Source organism: Saccopteryx bilineata, chromosome 11 (genome assembly GCF_036850765.1).
Source record: "Saccopteryx bilineata isolate mSacBil1 chromosome 11, mSacBil1_pri_phased_curated, whole genome shotgun sequence".
Lineage (NCBI taxonomy): Eukaryota > Metazoa > Chordata > Mammalia > Chiroptera > Emballonuridae > Saccopteryx > Saccopteryx bilineata.
The window spans coordinates 13,074,618-13,090,811 of record NC_089500.1 but is presented as its reverse complement, the minus strand read 5'-3'; the positions used below and the strand labels follow the sequence as shown (position 1 = coordinate 13,090,811).

The window sequence follows — 16,194 nt, the reverse complement described above, 5'->3', positions numbered from 1 at the left end:
TTCTGCAAGGACTTCCGGTGCCCTTAATGTTTAAGGCACCAAACGACGTCCAGGAGAAAACATGAGTCTCTTGGCGATAGCTTGAACTTTGGAGCCACCCCATTGGCTCTTAGAACGAGTTAAATTAAATTTAAAAAATAAGGGAAATAAATTAAGTTGAAGGGATGAACTATTCTTAAAGCCGTAGGGCTTAAAATAGTGTGCATCCTAGCTATGTTACTATCTATCTCACCTGTTTGTTACAGTAGTCCTGTGATTAAAGATCCACTCCGATTCTCATTTGGCAGATGTGAACAACTAGCCACAGAGAAGTTAATTTACTTGCCGGAGGTCACAGAGCGAGAGTAACAGCTCTGTGTAACAGCCAGACTCAGAGCAGGAAGGTCTGCCTGTAAGGCCCACACCCTTAGTTCTGGGCCACCTGCCCCTCTGTTTTCACACCTGTACCTTGACTAGTAGGAATGTTATTTGCAAGTGGTTCATTCTTGGGAGAAGACCAGAGATGCCATTTCTAGAAAAACGCTGGTCTCACCGATGTCTAAGTTCCTCTCCCCCCACCCCTTTCTAACATGGAACTGCGGTCAGGCATCGGTGTCCTGGGGCCTGAACTTGGGCCGTGTATTCTGTGCAAAGCAGTGTAGGCGTCAACCTCGAGTTATGTCTGTTCGGCAAAGTCAAGTTTCCCTGGGGAAGGAGACCAAATCTAAAGGTCAACATATAGATCAATAGGGAATTGTGGAGAACTGACCTGGCCAGTCCAGGGTCACAGGGAGGGAGCATCTGGGTAACAGCCAAGGTCACTGGCGTGTGTGCTAGCTCTGGTTTGTGGGGCAGCATGTGGGCTGGGCTGGCTTTCAGGGTGGGCACTGACACCTTTGCTCTCGCCCAGGATTTCTAGGAGCCATGGACCGTGCTCTGAAATGCTTTTCTTGGCAGAAGAATGTGCCGGCCATCTGGACTACCAAGACGCCAGGAAGCCCATGCCCTGCACTGAATGGCATCCGGGTCTTGAGCCTCCTCTGGATCATGTCGGGACACACCAGTCAGATGACCGCATGGCTGTCATTGGGTGCGAACTGACGAGCCTTCCTGAGCATCTTCTGTGTGAGGGCATCACGCTGGACTGTGGGATGGGAGGCCGCAGCCCTCCTTCTGCTTTAGAGGTGTGACTGTGACCTCCCATAAGTAAATTTCCCGGGCCAGTGTCCCGTGGCTGCTCTACCCCCGTCAAGGTATAAATCTGGCACTGCCGACCAGGTGAATAGTGATACCTAAGTATTGTATTTTCTCTCATCATGATTAATAAAACCAGAAACTAACATTTTTTTTTTCTCCTGGAGAAACAGGCAAGCATAAATTAATATCGTGCATGGGCAAAACCAGTATTTCTCGACCTCCCAGCTGCTCCCCTCCTGAAGCACTCCCAGGGGTAGTCTCTCACTGGGGGCCATGGACACGCGTCAGAATGGGGCAGGGAAGCCAGGGTAGTGGGAAGAATCTCACTAGAGACCCGCAGATGTACCTGAACAGGTGATGTTGCTAGAGCCCCAAGCAGACTGAGGCCACTGTGACGGCACAGAGTTACAGTTAGGAACTTCAGTCACCCCCTTTTATTTTCAGTCCAAGTTCCCCCCCGTAAGTGAATTATAGGGATGCATAAAACCCTCCCCATACAGCTGAAAGTTGGAGGTGTTCCTCTCGCTATTTCCGAAAAGATAAATCGCATGATTTTTCTCCCATGAGACACCGCTTTTTATGTCTATCACAGATAATGTGCTTGAATGGAAAACCAGAGTGCTGAAGAATCCACTGTACCTTTATTCTCGGAGCGGCCCATTCTATCTTGGGGTGGACACATTTTTCCTAATCAGGTAACATGGTGGTTTTCTCTGCTGTTGGGCTTTGTTGCTGTTTGTTTGGGGGATGTGTGCATGTGTTGCCATTCTCACTTTAGCGAGAAAAATGAAAGGCTCACGTTCACTCGCCCGGCTTTTGCTTCTGTCCCTCTCTGGACAGGACTGCTGTGACGAGCTCCTCCCCTTTGGGTTTTCAGTCTAGTAAGTGAGTTAGGGCGGCTCTCTAAGACGGGCCTTTCACAAAAGGTGATTTTATTTCTAAGAATTGTTTATTTTAGTGGTTCTCAAATTCTGTCTCGTGGACTGATGTAAATCCATGATACGGTCTCCAGTTCTCCCTACAGTAAAATGTAAAAAAAAAAGAAAGAAAATGGTGTATTGTTTCATAAAGCTATGTTGATTTAAACGAGCTACTAAGAGCTAAATTTCTTAATTGTTTGGCGAGCGTCAGCAACCTTGTGACGTACTTTGAAGCATCACCTCGTATAATCCTCATGATGTCCCTGTGCAGTAGGGACCATTATTAAAACCCTCATTTTTGCCTGACCAGGCAGTGGCACAGTGGATAGAGTATTGGACTGGGATGTGGAGGACCCAGGTTCGAGACACTGAGGTCACCAGCTTGAGCATGGGCTCATCTGGTTTGAGCAAGGCTCACCAGCTTGAGCCCAAGGTCACTGGCTCCAGTAAGGGGTCACTTGGTCTGCTGTAGCCCCCTGGGTCAAGGCACATATGAGATAGCAATCAATGAACAACTAAGGAGCCACAACGAAGAATTGATGTTTCTCATCTCTCTCCCTTCTTATCTGTCTGTCCCTATCTGTCCCTCTTTCTGATTCTCTCTCTTTATCACCACCAAAAAATAAAATAAAATAAAATAAAATAAAATAAAATAAAATAAAATAAAATAAAAATAAATAAATAAAACCCTCATTTTGTTTTTTTAGTTGAGGCAAAATTCACATAACATAAAACTAATCACTTAAAGTGAACAATTCAGAGCCTGACCTGTGGTGGTGCAGTGGATAAAGCGTCAACCTGGAATGCTGAGGTCACCAGTTCAAAACCTTGGGCTTGCCTGGTGAAGGCACATATGGGAGTTGATGCTTCCTGCTCCTCCCCCCTTCTCTCTCTCTCAGTCTCTCTTCTCTAAAATGAATAAATAAAAATAAAATAAAGTGAACAATTCAGCGGCATTTAGCATGTTCATGATGTTGTGCAAGCACCACGTCTGTCTATACAGTTTCCAGCATCTTCATCATCCCCACGGGAAACCTCATGCCTCTTAATTCAGAAGGTACTCGCTAGCTACCCTCCCTCAGTTCTTGGACACCTGCTTTCTGTGTTTGTGACTTTACCTGTTCTGAACAGTTCATGTAAACAGATTGTGTAATGTATGACCTTTTGTGCCTGGCTTCGGTCATTTAGCATGATGTCTTTGAGGTTCATCTACGCTGTAGCAGGTATCAGTACTTCATTCTTATTATGCCTAGTATTCCATTGTTCTGATGGACCACAGAATATCCCTTTGAAGGGAAGGAATTTGAGATTGAGGGGGAGAGTTCAGGTGGACCCATGATTTAAACCCAGGCAGTCTGACTCTGGAATTCATGTCTTAGCCATTGTTCTTCTTCTGAGTTAGATGGCCTTTCCTTCCCAGGGAGATGTGGTGGTAGATAGCAGCTCTTTTTATCAGATGCTAAACATCCATCCATTCAACCATGATCTATTGAACGTGTACTTGCCAGGCATTGTTCTAGGTCCTGAGATACATCAGTGCATGATACGAGCAAGAACCTCCCATGGTGCTTCCATTAGTGTGTGTGTGTGTGCATGGGAAACCAGCAATAAACAAGAAACAATCTGATGGCAATAAATGTCAGGAAAGAAAGAAGGGTATAGAATGGGTTGCTGTTTCAGCAGGTTTGGAGAAGGCTTGTCTGATGAGCGGCCATTTGACCTGAGACCTGAATGGCCAGGAGAAGCCAGCCATGGGAAAACCTAGGATAAGAAACTTCAGGCAGAGGGAACAGCCAGTGCACAGGAGCTAAGGCAAGACACAGTTGAGCATTGTCCCCATACACCAGCGTTGCAGGCTCTCTCTTTCTTGTTGGTCTCCATGGGAATGTAAGGCAGGATATTTTCTGTCCTGTGTGCAGCTCTCACCAGCGCCAAAAGCAGTGCCAGGCATGTCGTACTGTCCAATAAACAGCTGTTGAAATGGCTACTAAGTTGTTTTGTCTCAAGACTCTGTGATAGCTTCTCGGGCCAAGGCAGGAAACAGAGGGCACAGGATAAGCGGACACCTGTCCACTTGGGTAACAGCTCATGCTTGGAGGTGGCAAGGTGACAACAGAGAGTAGCCCAGACAGGCAAGGGGCAGAGTCCACCCTCAGCAGCCAACCCAGCAGAGATACGGAACCGCTGGGCACAGCTGAACCTAACCAGGAAGTGAAACCCAGTGGCAGGAGAGCTAGGGTGGCCCCCAGGGGAGGGAAGCCCACCCACAGCCCACCCACAGCCCAGCAAAGACCAGAACTCCATTCCCTGCAAAGGAGGCTAGTAAGAACAGAGCAAAAACCCCCACGCTATATGCCGAATGCACTGATGGGCAGAGTGCCAAGCCCTGGGTGGGCGCTTGGCAAGGACACATCAGGACGGCTGGAGCCCAAACCCAAACTCAAGCTGCAGAACTGCCACTAGGAGGGAAGAAGGAAGGGCAGGAGAGGCCGCTGGCCAGCCTGGGTGCTCCATGGGGAACTGAGACAACAGGGAAGCCACTGGGTCAGCCCTGAGATTCCAAACCACAGGTTACTGAAATTCCAAATGTCCAAGAAAACTACACATCTAGGCACCCCCCCCCCCCCCCCCGCACTAAGCTCCGTCTGAGGCCTCAGAGGTCTGTGCCTGTTGTCAGCAGTCCTGAGAGCCTGGTCCCTACACAGCCACACAAGTATCACCTGGGAGCTTGTCAGAAATGCAAGTTCTCAGGCCCCAGCCAGAATCAGATACCTGGGCTGGTCCAAGCCTCCAGCTGCTGCCACTGCCACAACAGATTGGGAGCCACCGAGTGAGCCCCAGGGAGAGATGGACGGTGGACCTTGAAGCCACGTAGACCCCAACACTGTCTAGGAGATAAATGCATTTTTTTCTTTATCCCTGTTTGCTTTTATTTTTCATTGTCAGTCTTGGTAACTATCTTTTTTCTTTCCAATTTTCATTTCATTACTTTATAAAGTACATACAGTCCCTTAAGTAAACATTTGTTTGAGCCGTGGAAACGTTCCTAACTGTGAGACCTCGTAGGATCATTATGCGGAGGGCTTGAAATCTCCCGCCCCATACAGTTCTCACAATAAACCATAAAGCCCAGCCGATAGCAGGCCCATCTTTACAGATGAGGAAGTTGATATTCAGAAGTGAACTAATTTGTCCACGTCCTCCAGCTGGGAAAGTTTGAATCAGAAGTCAAATATAATGTTTGTTTTATGGCAAAACTATGTCTTAACCACTGAGTCACTGATGGGCTTACACAGGAAAACCAAAGACACGAATAACCAGCCAGTGATGGTTTAGAATTCTTCCCTTCCTTTCAGGGTGACTTCCTACATCTCTATTGCAGGAATTCACTCCTTCGCAGTCTGTTTAGGTCTCTGGCTCTTTCTCCGTCTCTGGGAACTACTTATTTTGCTCAGCGCCTGTTTTCCTGCCAGACTTCCCCTTTGTCCTGTCTTCATGAACTTGAAAGCTGGCTGGTGCATGCCTGCACACAGAGGCCCAGTCTTGCTTAGCAACCGTGCTGGCGGGGGCGAGAGGAGCCAGTCACGCTGAGAGGAAAGGCTTACCCTGGCCCCAGAGTCATTCTTTCCCCAACTTCGGAGGAGGCCAGAATCAGGATCAACTGTCCTGATTCCACATCTCAGCGCTCGCCCTTAGATGTTTCTATAAATGCTGTGCCTACTATAGGGGCTACTATTTGCTGCATTTCAAAAGAAAATCTAGCTGGCTGAAGATAAAGACATTCTCCAACCCTCTAGGGTCCTACCCAACACACAAGGCCTTTTACAAGAGATACATTTGTTCCTTAGGGAAACATCCACAAGGATCCTTGGTATAAAAGCCAATATGTTGGGAAACTCACAAACTTGCTTGCTATCAAGTTATAACCCCAAGGTATAACCTTGGTTTTTCTGGCTGAATGCTCTGAGTGATGGGCCTGTCATCAGGATATGTCAGTTGAGAGTTCTCACTGGGATCTCGGGTGACACTTGTAACAGTCTTTGAGTCTTAGGTAAGCAGGATCGGCAATATTGTCACTTTTACTTAATAGGGCTGTTTATTCATCTATTTAATTATTCACTCAAATACCATTGCAAAGTAGTTTGTTATGGGTCAAGAAGCAGAAGCAACTCCAGGGGTAGTACTTGGAAAATGATGTGCTGCTACAGAAATGAAAGGTCTTGGCATTATTACTGCAAAGGACCGATGAGGCAGTCGTTAGTATTCACTAGATCTTTCTGGCTCTCCTCCCTGCAGGCACTTGGTAACATTCTACTTCCCGGCCCCAATGTGGTCGGTGGGCCCCGTCACTTGGTCTGGCCATCGAGTGGTCGCTGGTGTTGCCATCATGCTGTGTATCCCTTCTGGGCCACGACGTGACTTGCTGGCTTGAGGCCCTCCAGACCTCTCTTACCCTCTGCCATGATCTCTGGTGGACTTGAGATAGTGGCTGCTCCGTCAGCCTGGGTCCGTAGTGAGGAAGTTGCTGAACGCGAAGTGAATGGCTGTGAGCCTGTCACATAAGCAAGAAAAAACAATTGCTGTCATAAGGAGTTGAGGGTGTTTTGTTGCTGCAGCATGACTTATCCTATCTCGATAGAAACAGCCAAATTAATAAACCAATGATCTGGATCACTGATCAGTTATTCCTGTGACTGTTCTTCTCTTTCAGTGGCTGGTTAAGTGCAAGGTCATTTTTAAAGATGCAGCAGTCTTCAGAAGAAGGAATAACTGCTAAAGTCATATTCAGATACTATTTTAGTCGCCTTATAAGGTAGGTTGATTTGTATAATTTCTCGATTTACTATTGCTGTGTAATAATTTATGGTTTTAAAAAGTTCTTTAACCCTCTTTTGAAAGAATTTTTAACTCTGGTCGTGTATCAGTTGGTCAGAGCATCATCCTGGTACACTAAGCTTAGGGGTTCTATCCCTGGTCAAGGCACATACAAGAATCAATCAGTGAATGCATGGATGGGTGGAACAGCAGATCAATGTTTCTCTCTCTTCCTTCCTTCTTCTTCCTTTTTAAAATAAATAAATTTTAAAAATTAAAAAAATTTTTTTCAAAGAAAAATAAATGAAGAGAAATAGTTGTCTTCCCCGAATACAGCTGATTTTATTGATTTAATGGCATTTGCAGTGGACAGTTCCCATTTTCACAATATTTGTCCTTATACAATTTGAGATATATTAGACCAGCGAAAGCCTCCTTATTCCTTAGCTGATGGGCAGCACATTTCAACATACTGTTAGCTTCCCATGGACCTTGTATTCCACAGGGGAATTTGAATGGCTCCGGTAAATGGGTAATATTTGGATCCTGTAAATAAGAGGGTTAATGGTAACGATATAAATCAAGTAAGACACAACCAGGAGAGGGGCTGGTTGACGCTTGGGACAATTGTCATTCTGTTGAGAAGGAGGCAGGGTGATGATCTGTGGTTGGTTGGAGCAGGATGACAACATTGGGACAGAACATGAAATCAGTGGCATAGTTGAGTGACACGTATGTAGTAAGCCAGCCTAAGTTTAAGGAGAAAGGGACCTTCAACTCAAGTAACCCAACCTCTCCATTTATATCATATCTTTTCTAAGTGAATTAACTGTTGAATGAGAGCCCAGCTCTCTTTACTCGTGGTCCATGCCCTCCCTAGACTCTCACGGAATAGGAAGGGGAGAGCTGAAATAATCTCCTGGGCTGATACAATAGAGTGGGTAAGATCTGAGCCTGTAGCTGGTCTGCTGGACTTGTATTCTGCCTCTGTCACTTACCAGCTGTGTGACTTTGAGCAAGTGTTGTAGCCTCTCTGCGCTTGAGTTTCCTTGTCTCAAAACGGGAGAGAATAATGACATCGTTTCGCTGGACTCTCATGAGGGTTGAATGAGTAATGTATGTGGAGAACTTAGAAAAGGGCGTGATGCATAGTAAGCCTTCCATAAATGTCAGTTGTCATTATTACTGTTGTTGTTACCTGTACCTTTTAGCACTTCCTGTAAATAGGCTGAGAATGAGTACAAGCTAGGGAATAGACCTCTGTTGATTTCTTTCACCATGGCTGTGTGGTTTCTTCCCAGCCTCATGCAGTCTAGCCCTCGTCCTGCGAAGGACAGGGCGCTCTTTCTGACAGCATCACTTGTGTGTGTGGCATGGGGTCAAGTAGCCTGTCCTGCCCTGCGGTCTTCTGGAGGAGAGGGACTGGCATTTTGGCCAAGGGTCCATAGTGATAAAATGGGCTGGTTAGGGTCTGCGTTGGGGGAGTCAATGACGTGGTGGGTTCTGCCTGGTCCACTTGCTTCAGAGGAAACATTCTGCTGCTGGGGACTGAGAGCCAGGTGTGTTTCAGATAAAGCCGTGGTGGGGGGCAGGGAGAGCTCAGGTGGGGGCGGGGGTGGTGAGGCTTTGCAGGGCAAGATGGCGGCAAGGAGTCCAGTGAGCGAGTGACGGCCCTGTCTCGGCGGGAGGGCAGGGTTGGCAGTGGCGGTTGGCAGTGGCAGGGAGGGAGGGCGCGTCAAGGACACTCTAATTTTCTGGCCTGAGCAACATGGCAGATGGTGGTAGCATTCTTGAGACAGGGAGGTCGGAAGAGTGCCAGATTGGACCAGGAGGGAATGAGTCCAACCTGGGACAACACTTGAACGATGGAGGGACCGCCACCAACCCGTAGTTTGAACCTGTCCTCTTTAGGGCGGACCCAGAGAAGATGTGCTGTGCTCTTTGATGTTCTGTTCATGCTGTCAGACTCACTGTTAACCACTCAGTTATGATTTATTGCCTGCCTACTTCCCTCCCGGAGGAGTGGAAGGAAGATTGTGGTCCACAACCCCTCTCTGTACTGTCCGGGGTCCGCTGTGTGCTAGGCGCTGTGCTGAGCCTGGATGGCGTAGTAGCTAATAAATCACCCAGTGCCTTTAGGCACGGGGTTTCATTTTATTGACTAGGGAAGACAATAAACAAATAAATAGTCAACATTCTATTGCAATATGCAAATAAGTTTATAGTTGGTCAGTGATGAGAAGTGCCACAAGGTGATGATTTGGAGAAGGAGGTAAGACAGGGTCTTCCTCTGTAAGGGTGCTCAGGGAAGGTGACATTTGTCAAGAGTCTGGAAGGACGTCAAGGAGTGTTCTAAGCAAAGGAAATGCTTTGGAGAAAGAAGGGTCCATTCAGGGGGAACCAGGGGCAAAGGTCCTGAGGAGGGAGCACGCTTGGTGTTTGGAGAACCCCAAGAGCACGAGGGTGCTGGAGCAGGGAGGAGAAGGAACTGGGCCAGAGAGGCGGGGGGTGGGGTAGGATGGCCCAGGTCCTGTAGTGCCTGTGGGCCACCTGCAGGACTTCCCATTCGATGCTGAGACAGGAAGGGTTTTTCAGTAAGGCGTAGCATGGTCAGGTCTACCTTTTACAGGAATCACTGGCTGCAGGGCAGAGAATGCACTGTAACTGGGCAGGGACGGGGACGGAGACAGAGCTACTACAATTACAAGAAAAAGCAAAAACCCAACCTCAAGCTGTGAACCAGCTCAGAGGTTACCGTACAGGATGAGAAGAGTGGGTCCTTCCAACCCTTGAACTGTGTGCTATTCTGACGGGGAGTCACATTTACAAAATTAGGCTTGCAGCCTGACCAGGCGGTGGCGCAGTGGATGGAGCATCAGACTGGGATGTGGAGGATCCAGGTTCGAGACCTTGAGGTCTCCAGCTTGAGTGCTGGCTCATCTGGTTTGAGCAAAGCTCTCCAGCTCGGACCCAGGGTCGCTGGCTCGAGCAGGGGGTTGCTTGGTCTGCTGAAGGCCTGCGGTCAGGGCACGTGTGAGAAGGCAATCAATGAACAACTAAGGTGTCCCAACGAGGGGCTGATGATGCTTCTCATCTCTCCGTTCCTGTCTGTCTGTCCCTATCTATCCCTCTCTCTGACTCTTGCTCTGTTTTTGTAAAAATAAAAATAAAAAAAAGAAAAAGAAAACAAAACTAGGCTTGTAAAAAATAGGTTGTGATACAACTGTTTCACTATAACAGATGGTTTATACACTGAAATTAAGGGGCCTCCTTCCAGCCTCACCTCCCACAGGGCACCTTTGTTAACAATTCCTTGTGATATCTTGCAGAGGTTTTCTGTGCAGTTATATGCGCTGTTTTTTTCTGAAAGGATTATACTTTATCCCAGTGGTAGTTAACCTGGTCCCTACCGCCCACTAGTGGGCGTTCCAGCTTTCATGGTGGGCGGTAGCGGAGCAAGTATAAAGAAAAAGATAGATTTAACTATAGTAAGTTGTTTTGTAAAGATTTACTCTGCCAAACTTAGCGAAAATCCGACATAAAGTATTTGGTAAGTAATTATTATTATGTGCTTTAACTTGCTGTAACTCTGCTTTATAAATTTTATAAAGTAAAGTGACTTCCCTACTTTATAAATCACCATTACTGTGGAACTGGTGGGCGGTTAGAAAATTTTACTACTAACGGAGATACAGAAGTGGGCGGTAGGTATAAAAAGGTTGACTGCCCCTGCTCTACTCTGCTATACCCACTATTGTCCACAGCGCTCTTTCCAGTTCATGATTCCTCACTGGCATTCCCCTCTGTTTGCATGCAAGGAACTGCCCCGCTGGTTTTAAAGTTTGCCTGGGCACCGCATCATGTCTATAACCCATTAATGGGCATGGGCGTAATTTCCAAGCTTTCTGCTATTTCAAATAATGTACATACATATTTGTGATATTGTATGAGCACATTTGCAGGTAAATTCCTACCAGTACAGTTGCTGATTTGATGCAGCCGACATTTTGAAGGCAAATTTAAATCTACCTTCCTGCCCACCTGGTCTAAGAAGCCCTGCTTCTCAAGCCTGCACGCTGGCTAATAACAGTGTACATTCTAGTCTTTGAAAACCTACTCTGACTTTCAATCCTCTGAAAGCTTGGAAAAGACTGAAGCACATGTACGTTTATATGATACTGTCAGTGTTTCAAACTGTCTTCTTGTTGATCTCATTTAATTCTCAAAAAAATCTTAGGAGGCAGAAATCCTCCTCCTTCAAAGAGTAGAAGAAATCACCACCTGTGTTTTCCATAGAAGAGGGGAGAAGGGAGGGAGAAGTGGTACGATTTTCTTAGTGTGTACAATTAGACAAAACCAGAGCTTACGTTTCTGGTTCTTTCCCCTATGGCCTCACTCCTGAGTCACAGCCCTCCCAGCAGCCTCTGCTTCGCCCCCCACAGCTTCCCCCTGCACCCCAGAGAGGGCTGTAGCTAATGGGGGGGGGACACAGATGGTACCACGGTCCCTCCCATGGACATCTGACCCAAGCTCTGCTTCTGAGGGGAGCAGGGGGCTAACTCACCCTCCCCGGGGAAGGGGAGGCTGCAGATGGTGGGAAGGGAGGCCTGGGGGAGCAGCTGCTGGTCATTGGGTCTGGTGGCTAATGCCACCCATGCAGGGGACTCCATGGAACCACTGTGGAGTCACCTTCTCTCATCTGGCTCTTTCTTGCCAGGTTGCAGCCTCTTCACATATATTCCATGTGCTTGTTGGTCGGGTTGTTCTCCCTTGTTCCCTGGGGGCCCGTCTGGGAGGTGCCTAAGTTCCACGTGGACAGTTGCCGGCAAGCGTGGTGGACAAATTTGCTGTTGCTGAATGACTTCCTGTCGGTCCAGAACACGGTGAGTCCCGGAGCGCTGGCTGTGAAGGGCAGATGGGCACAGAGGGTGTCTCATGTCTCATGGTTCAGTGAACTTCCCAGAGCTCAACTTGAGCAATCTGGTCTCCTTTTCTCCAGCATATTTTTTGGAATAATGATGATGCTGTCAGAAGGTGGGCTGTGGGTGGGAGGCTGTTCTCTTTGGATGGAGGAGGCGCTGACTTCACCAGTCTCGGCAGGTGCAGTGGCTGGAGAAGCAGAGGGAGAAAGCAGGGTAGTGGGCACTGGGGGATCAGCCACCTAGGTGCGTGTCCTGAATGCAGCTGACCCTGTCCATCGAGGTTCCTGTCCCAGTCCATGTCGCCCCAGGGGGGAAGAACTGCTTCTTCACCTCCACGGAGAGCCTATAACAGATGGAACATTGCACCATGCCTTCACCGTAAGGAATTCTCCATTTCAAGCCAGATCTGACAGAGCAACAACATTTGTGTATCCTGGTCTTGGCTTCCCCTAAGTCCTCATTTCTTCATGATGAACTTGGAGCAAATGAAAGCAAGATAGCTGTAATTAAATCACATCACTGATTTTGCATATACCTTCAAAGTGCAGCTGAAGAGAATCACTAGAGTGTGGCCAGTGATCCACATAATCACCTAGCGACTAGACCCTGCCTTCCGTTTGCAAGTGCCCAGCAGCCCCGACAGCGCCCGTCTCACCGTCTAACTGACTTCAGGAGGGCCCATGCCTGTGACGGGGACATGGAGGACGGCCCGATTGTTTCCCAAGATGCCGGCTGGCTTGGACCAAGGGTGAGAATGAGAGATGAAGACACCAGCCAGTCACCTCTCTGAGGTCAAGGCGGGACACCAGCCAGTCACCTCTCTGAGGTCAAGCCCACTTTAGATCCTTGGTAGCAGAGCTGTGAGGGCTGTCATGTCTTGAGCCCTCACAAATTTCCCTACCATGAAACCTCTCTCCAACTGCGACAAGGGAAGCTGTGACTTTCGTTGGGTAGACCTGGTCTCCCTTGGACAGAGGGAGTGGGAGGGGGGACCGAAGCGCTGGAGAAGATTAGTGCCCGAACTTCTCCCTGTGAAGAAGAAATGCAGCTAGCTGCCTCATTTCACATAAATGTGGGCAGCCCGGGGGAAGATGTGGCTTTGGCCAGACCATCTCCCAGCAATCATGCGTGGGAACTCTGGGTTTCCCACAGAACTCGTCTGGAGTGGGGGTGGGGACGGTGGCAGGGCAAGAGAGAGAGACTGGCGTGACCCTTCTGACTCCGGCCGCACTGCTGTGACGATAATTAGTCCTTGCCTTTGTGTACCATGATCGAGTTTGGTTCCCACAACTGTCTTAGGAGATCAGCTATTGTTTTTATCTAATTTTATTAAGCAAGATAGAACACCGGATTTCTGTCTTGTCAGCTGGATCCCACCATCCAGGCTTGTTACAAAGAGGAGATGAGATGAGATGAGATGAGATGAGATGAGATGAGATGAGATGAGATGAGATGAGATGAGATGAGATGAGATGAGGTGTGCAAGGCGTCTGTAGCTCAACACTCCCTTCTCTCCCCGTGGAAGTTCCCCCACCTGCCTAAGGCACACCAGTCCCCGTCCAGGCAGCGGGGACAGGGGGCGGCAGACCTGGTGGGTGGTGGCCAGCAGTAAGTCACCTCTGCTCTCTTTCCAGTGCAACGGCTGGACGTGGTACCTTGCCAACGACTTTCACTTCCACCTCACCACCCCGGCCATAGTCTTCGTCCATGGAAAGTGAGTCTTTACTGATACACGTTTTCTCCCTGTGTGGCCTTTCCCACAAGACTCTGAGAGAATGCTCCAGTTCTGGGGAGAGCAGCTTTGAAAATTGAGGCTCTGAGCTGCTCAGGAAGGTTAGGAAGACAAACTGCTCCACTGTTTCCCTCCTTCTTTGTTCTCCTCTGGTCTTTGTCCTACGCAGTCGGTCTGCGGGTTTGTTTTTTTTTCCGGTCGCGTTTTTGCCGAGTCATGATCAGTATGTGTGTGCACCACCTTGTGCTCAGCTTTCCCCATGTGACTGTCCTTATGGACATTTCCACACACTGACAGGACCTGGATCCTTGTCAGTTCTAGGATTCAGCACCAGTTTGAAGGCGGGGCGTCCAGGTTGTTTCCGGTCTCTCACGATTCTGCATGGCCCCACAGTGCACTCTTAGAACACGCTACCCTTTCTCTTAGTTCTCTCCTCAGGGTCATGCATGCAAGTGGACTTACTGGGTCCAAGGGCAGGGACAATTTTGTGACATGCTGTGGGATTGCTCTCCGGAAAGAGTGAAGTGATTTACTGCGCCCCAAGCAGTCCATTGGTATTCCTGTTTCTCCCCATTGGAGATTTATCACCTGAATTTTTGTTCGTTGTAGAAAAGCTCTAGACAAAGGCCTCAATAATTCAGGAAGAAACTGATGGTTTGTGCGTTATTCATGCCATATTTTAAAAGATTTATTCTTCTCTTTTGTTAAGTTTAAGAACATTGGAAAAAACCATTAAAAACCATTAGGATGAGCCTGACCAGGCAGTGGCACAGTGGATTGAGTGTCTGACTGGGACACGGAGGACCCAGGTTCAAGACCCCGAGGTTGCCAGCTTGAGCGCAGGTTCATCTGGTTTGAGCAAGGCTCACCAGCTTGAGCCCAAGTTCGCTGGCTTGAACAAGGGGTCACTTGGTGTGCTGTAGCCCCCCAGTCAAGGCACATATGAGAAAGCAATCAATGAACAACTAAGGGACTGCAACGAAGAATTTTTTTTTTTTGTATTTTTTTTCTGAAGCTGGAAACGGGGAGAGACAGTCAGACAGACTCCCGCATGCGCCCGACCGGGATCCACCCGGCACGCCCACCAGGGGCGATGCTCTGCCCACCAGGGGGCGATGCTCTGCCCCTCCGGGGCGTTGCTCTGCCGCGACCAGAGCCACTCTAGCGCCTGGGGCAGAGGCCAAGGAGCCATCCCCAGCGCCCAGGCCATCTTTGCTCCAATGGAGCCTCGGCTGCGGAAGGGGAAGAGAGAGACAGAGAGGAAGGAGGGGGGTGGGGGTGGAGAAGCAAATGGGCGCTTCTCCTATGTGCCCTGGCCGGGAATCGAACCCGGGTCCCCCGCATGCCAGGCCGACGCTCTACCGCTGAGCCAAACAGCCAGGGCCTGCAACGAAGAATTGATGCTTCTCATCTCTCTCCCTTCCTGTCTGTCTGTCCCTATCTATCCCTCTCTGTATCTCTCTCCTTGTCTCTGTCACAAAAAAATAAAATAAAAATAAAACAACAACAACAACAAAAACCCATTAGGATAAAAAGAGGGGAACACAATCACCCTTGATTCATTTCTTCCCTCAAGAGACCTGAACTCACTGTCAATATTTTGAGTGTTTACCCTTCTGATCTTTCTCTGAACAGCTTCTTCTGCTTGAAAGGGTTCTGATATACACTTTAGTAACTAACTGTCTTTTGTAGATTTATGACAAAAGCATTTCCCTAGAGCATTTTATTTTCTAAGTAAACATAATTTAATGTCTGCATAATAGTTCATCCCGTGAATAAACTACTGTTTGCTAATACCTTCCCCTATTGTTAAATATTTGGATTATTTCCAGTTTGGCACCTATATAAGTAATAGTCTGATAAACATTTCTGTGGTCAACACGTGTCTCCACTTTTGATGTTTCTTTGGAATATCCTTAAGAGGAATTACTTGGTCAAAGGTTAGAGGTGTCTTGTGGGATCTTTTTATTTTTATTTTTATTTTTTATTTTATTTTTTTACAGAGACAGACAGAGAGTCAGAGAGAGGGATAGATAGGGACAGACAGACAGGAATGGAGAGAGATGAGAAGCATCAGTCATCAGTTTTTTGTTGCGACACCTTAGTTGTTCATTGATTGCTTTCTCATATGTGCCTTGACCGTGGGGCTCCAGCAGACCGAGTAACCCCTTGCTCGAGCCAGTGACCTTGGGTCTAAGCTGGAGAGCTTTACTCAAACCAGATGAGGCTGTGCTCAAGCTGGCGACCTCGGGGTCTTGAACCTGGGTCCTCTGCATCCTAGTCTGATTCTCTATCCACTTCGCCACCGCCTGGTCAGGCTCTTGTGGGATCTTGAGGCATAAGGACAAATTGCTTTCCTTCAAGGTTGTCTCAGCACCTAGTCCTCTGGCCATCTCAGCACACCATTGACAGTAGGGGATGTTAACAACACCGAGCAAACTGCAAAATTTGTTATTTTGATATGTAAAAAAAAAAAAACACCTTTCATTTTTCACATTCAACTGTGACTTGTGGATTCCTAAGGGATAGAGCTAAATTCCATATAAGTGCTGACCAGCTCTGTTCATGGTCTCCCATTCATGCCTTGCTCAAAGCAGACATTTAAATCTCAGGCTGCCCTTTGAGCTGC

General features: G+C 48.0%; 1 protein-coding gene across 1 annotated transcript in view; it reads left to right on the top strand.

Annotated features, from left to right (window-relative positions):
• LOC136315030 (O-acyltransferase like protein-like) overlaps positions 1-16,194 on the top strand; it is a 34,432-nt gene that overhangs the window by 5,396 nt on the left and 12,842 nt on the right. Inside the window, exons 3-7 of the mRNA XM_066246234.1 lie at positions 890-1,069; positions 1,769-1,871; positions 6,808-6,909; positions 11,629-11,794; positions 13,468-13,547. Coding sequence (XP_066102331.1) covers positions 890-1,069; positions 1,769-1,871; positions 6,808-6,909; positions 11,629-11,794; positions 13,468-13,547 — 631 coding nt within the window. The remainder of the gene's footprint in view (positions 1-889; positions 1,070-1,768; positions 1,872-6,807; positions 6,910-11,628; positions 11,795-13,467; positions 13,548-16,194) is intronic.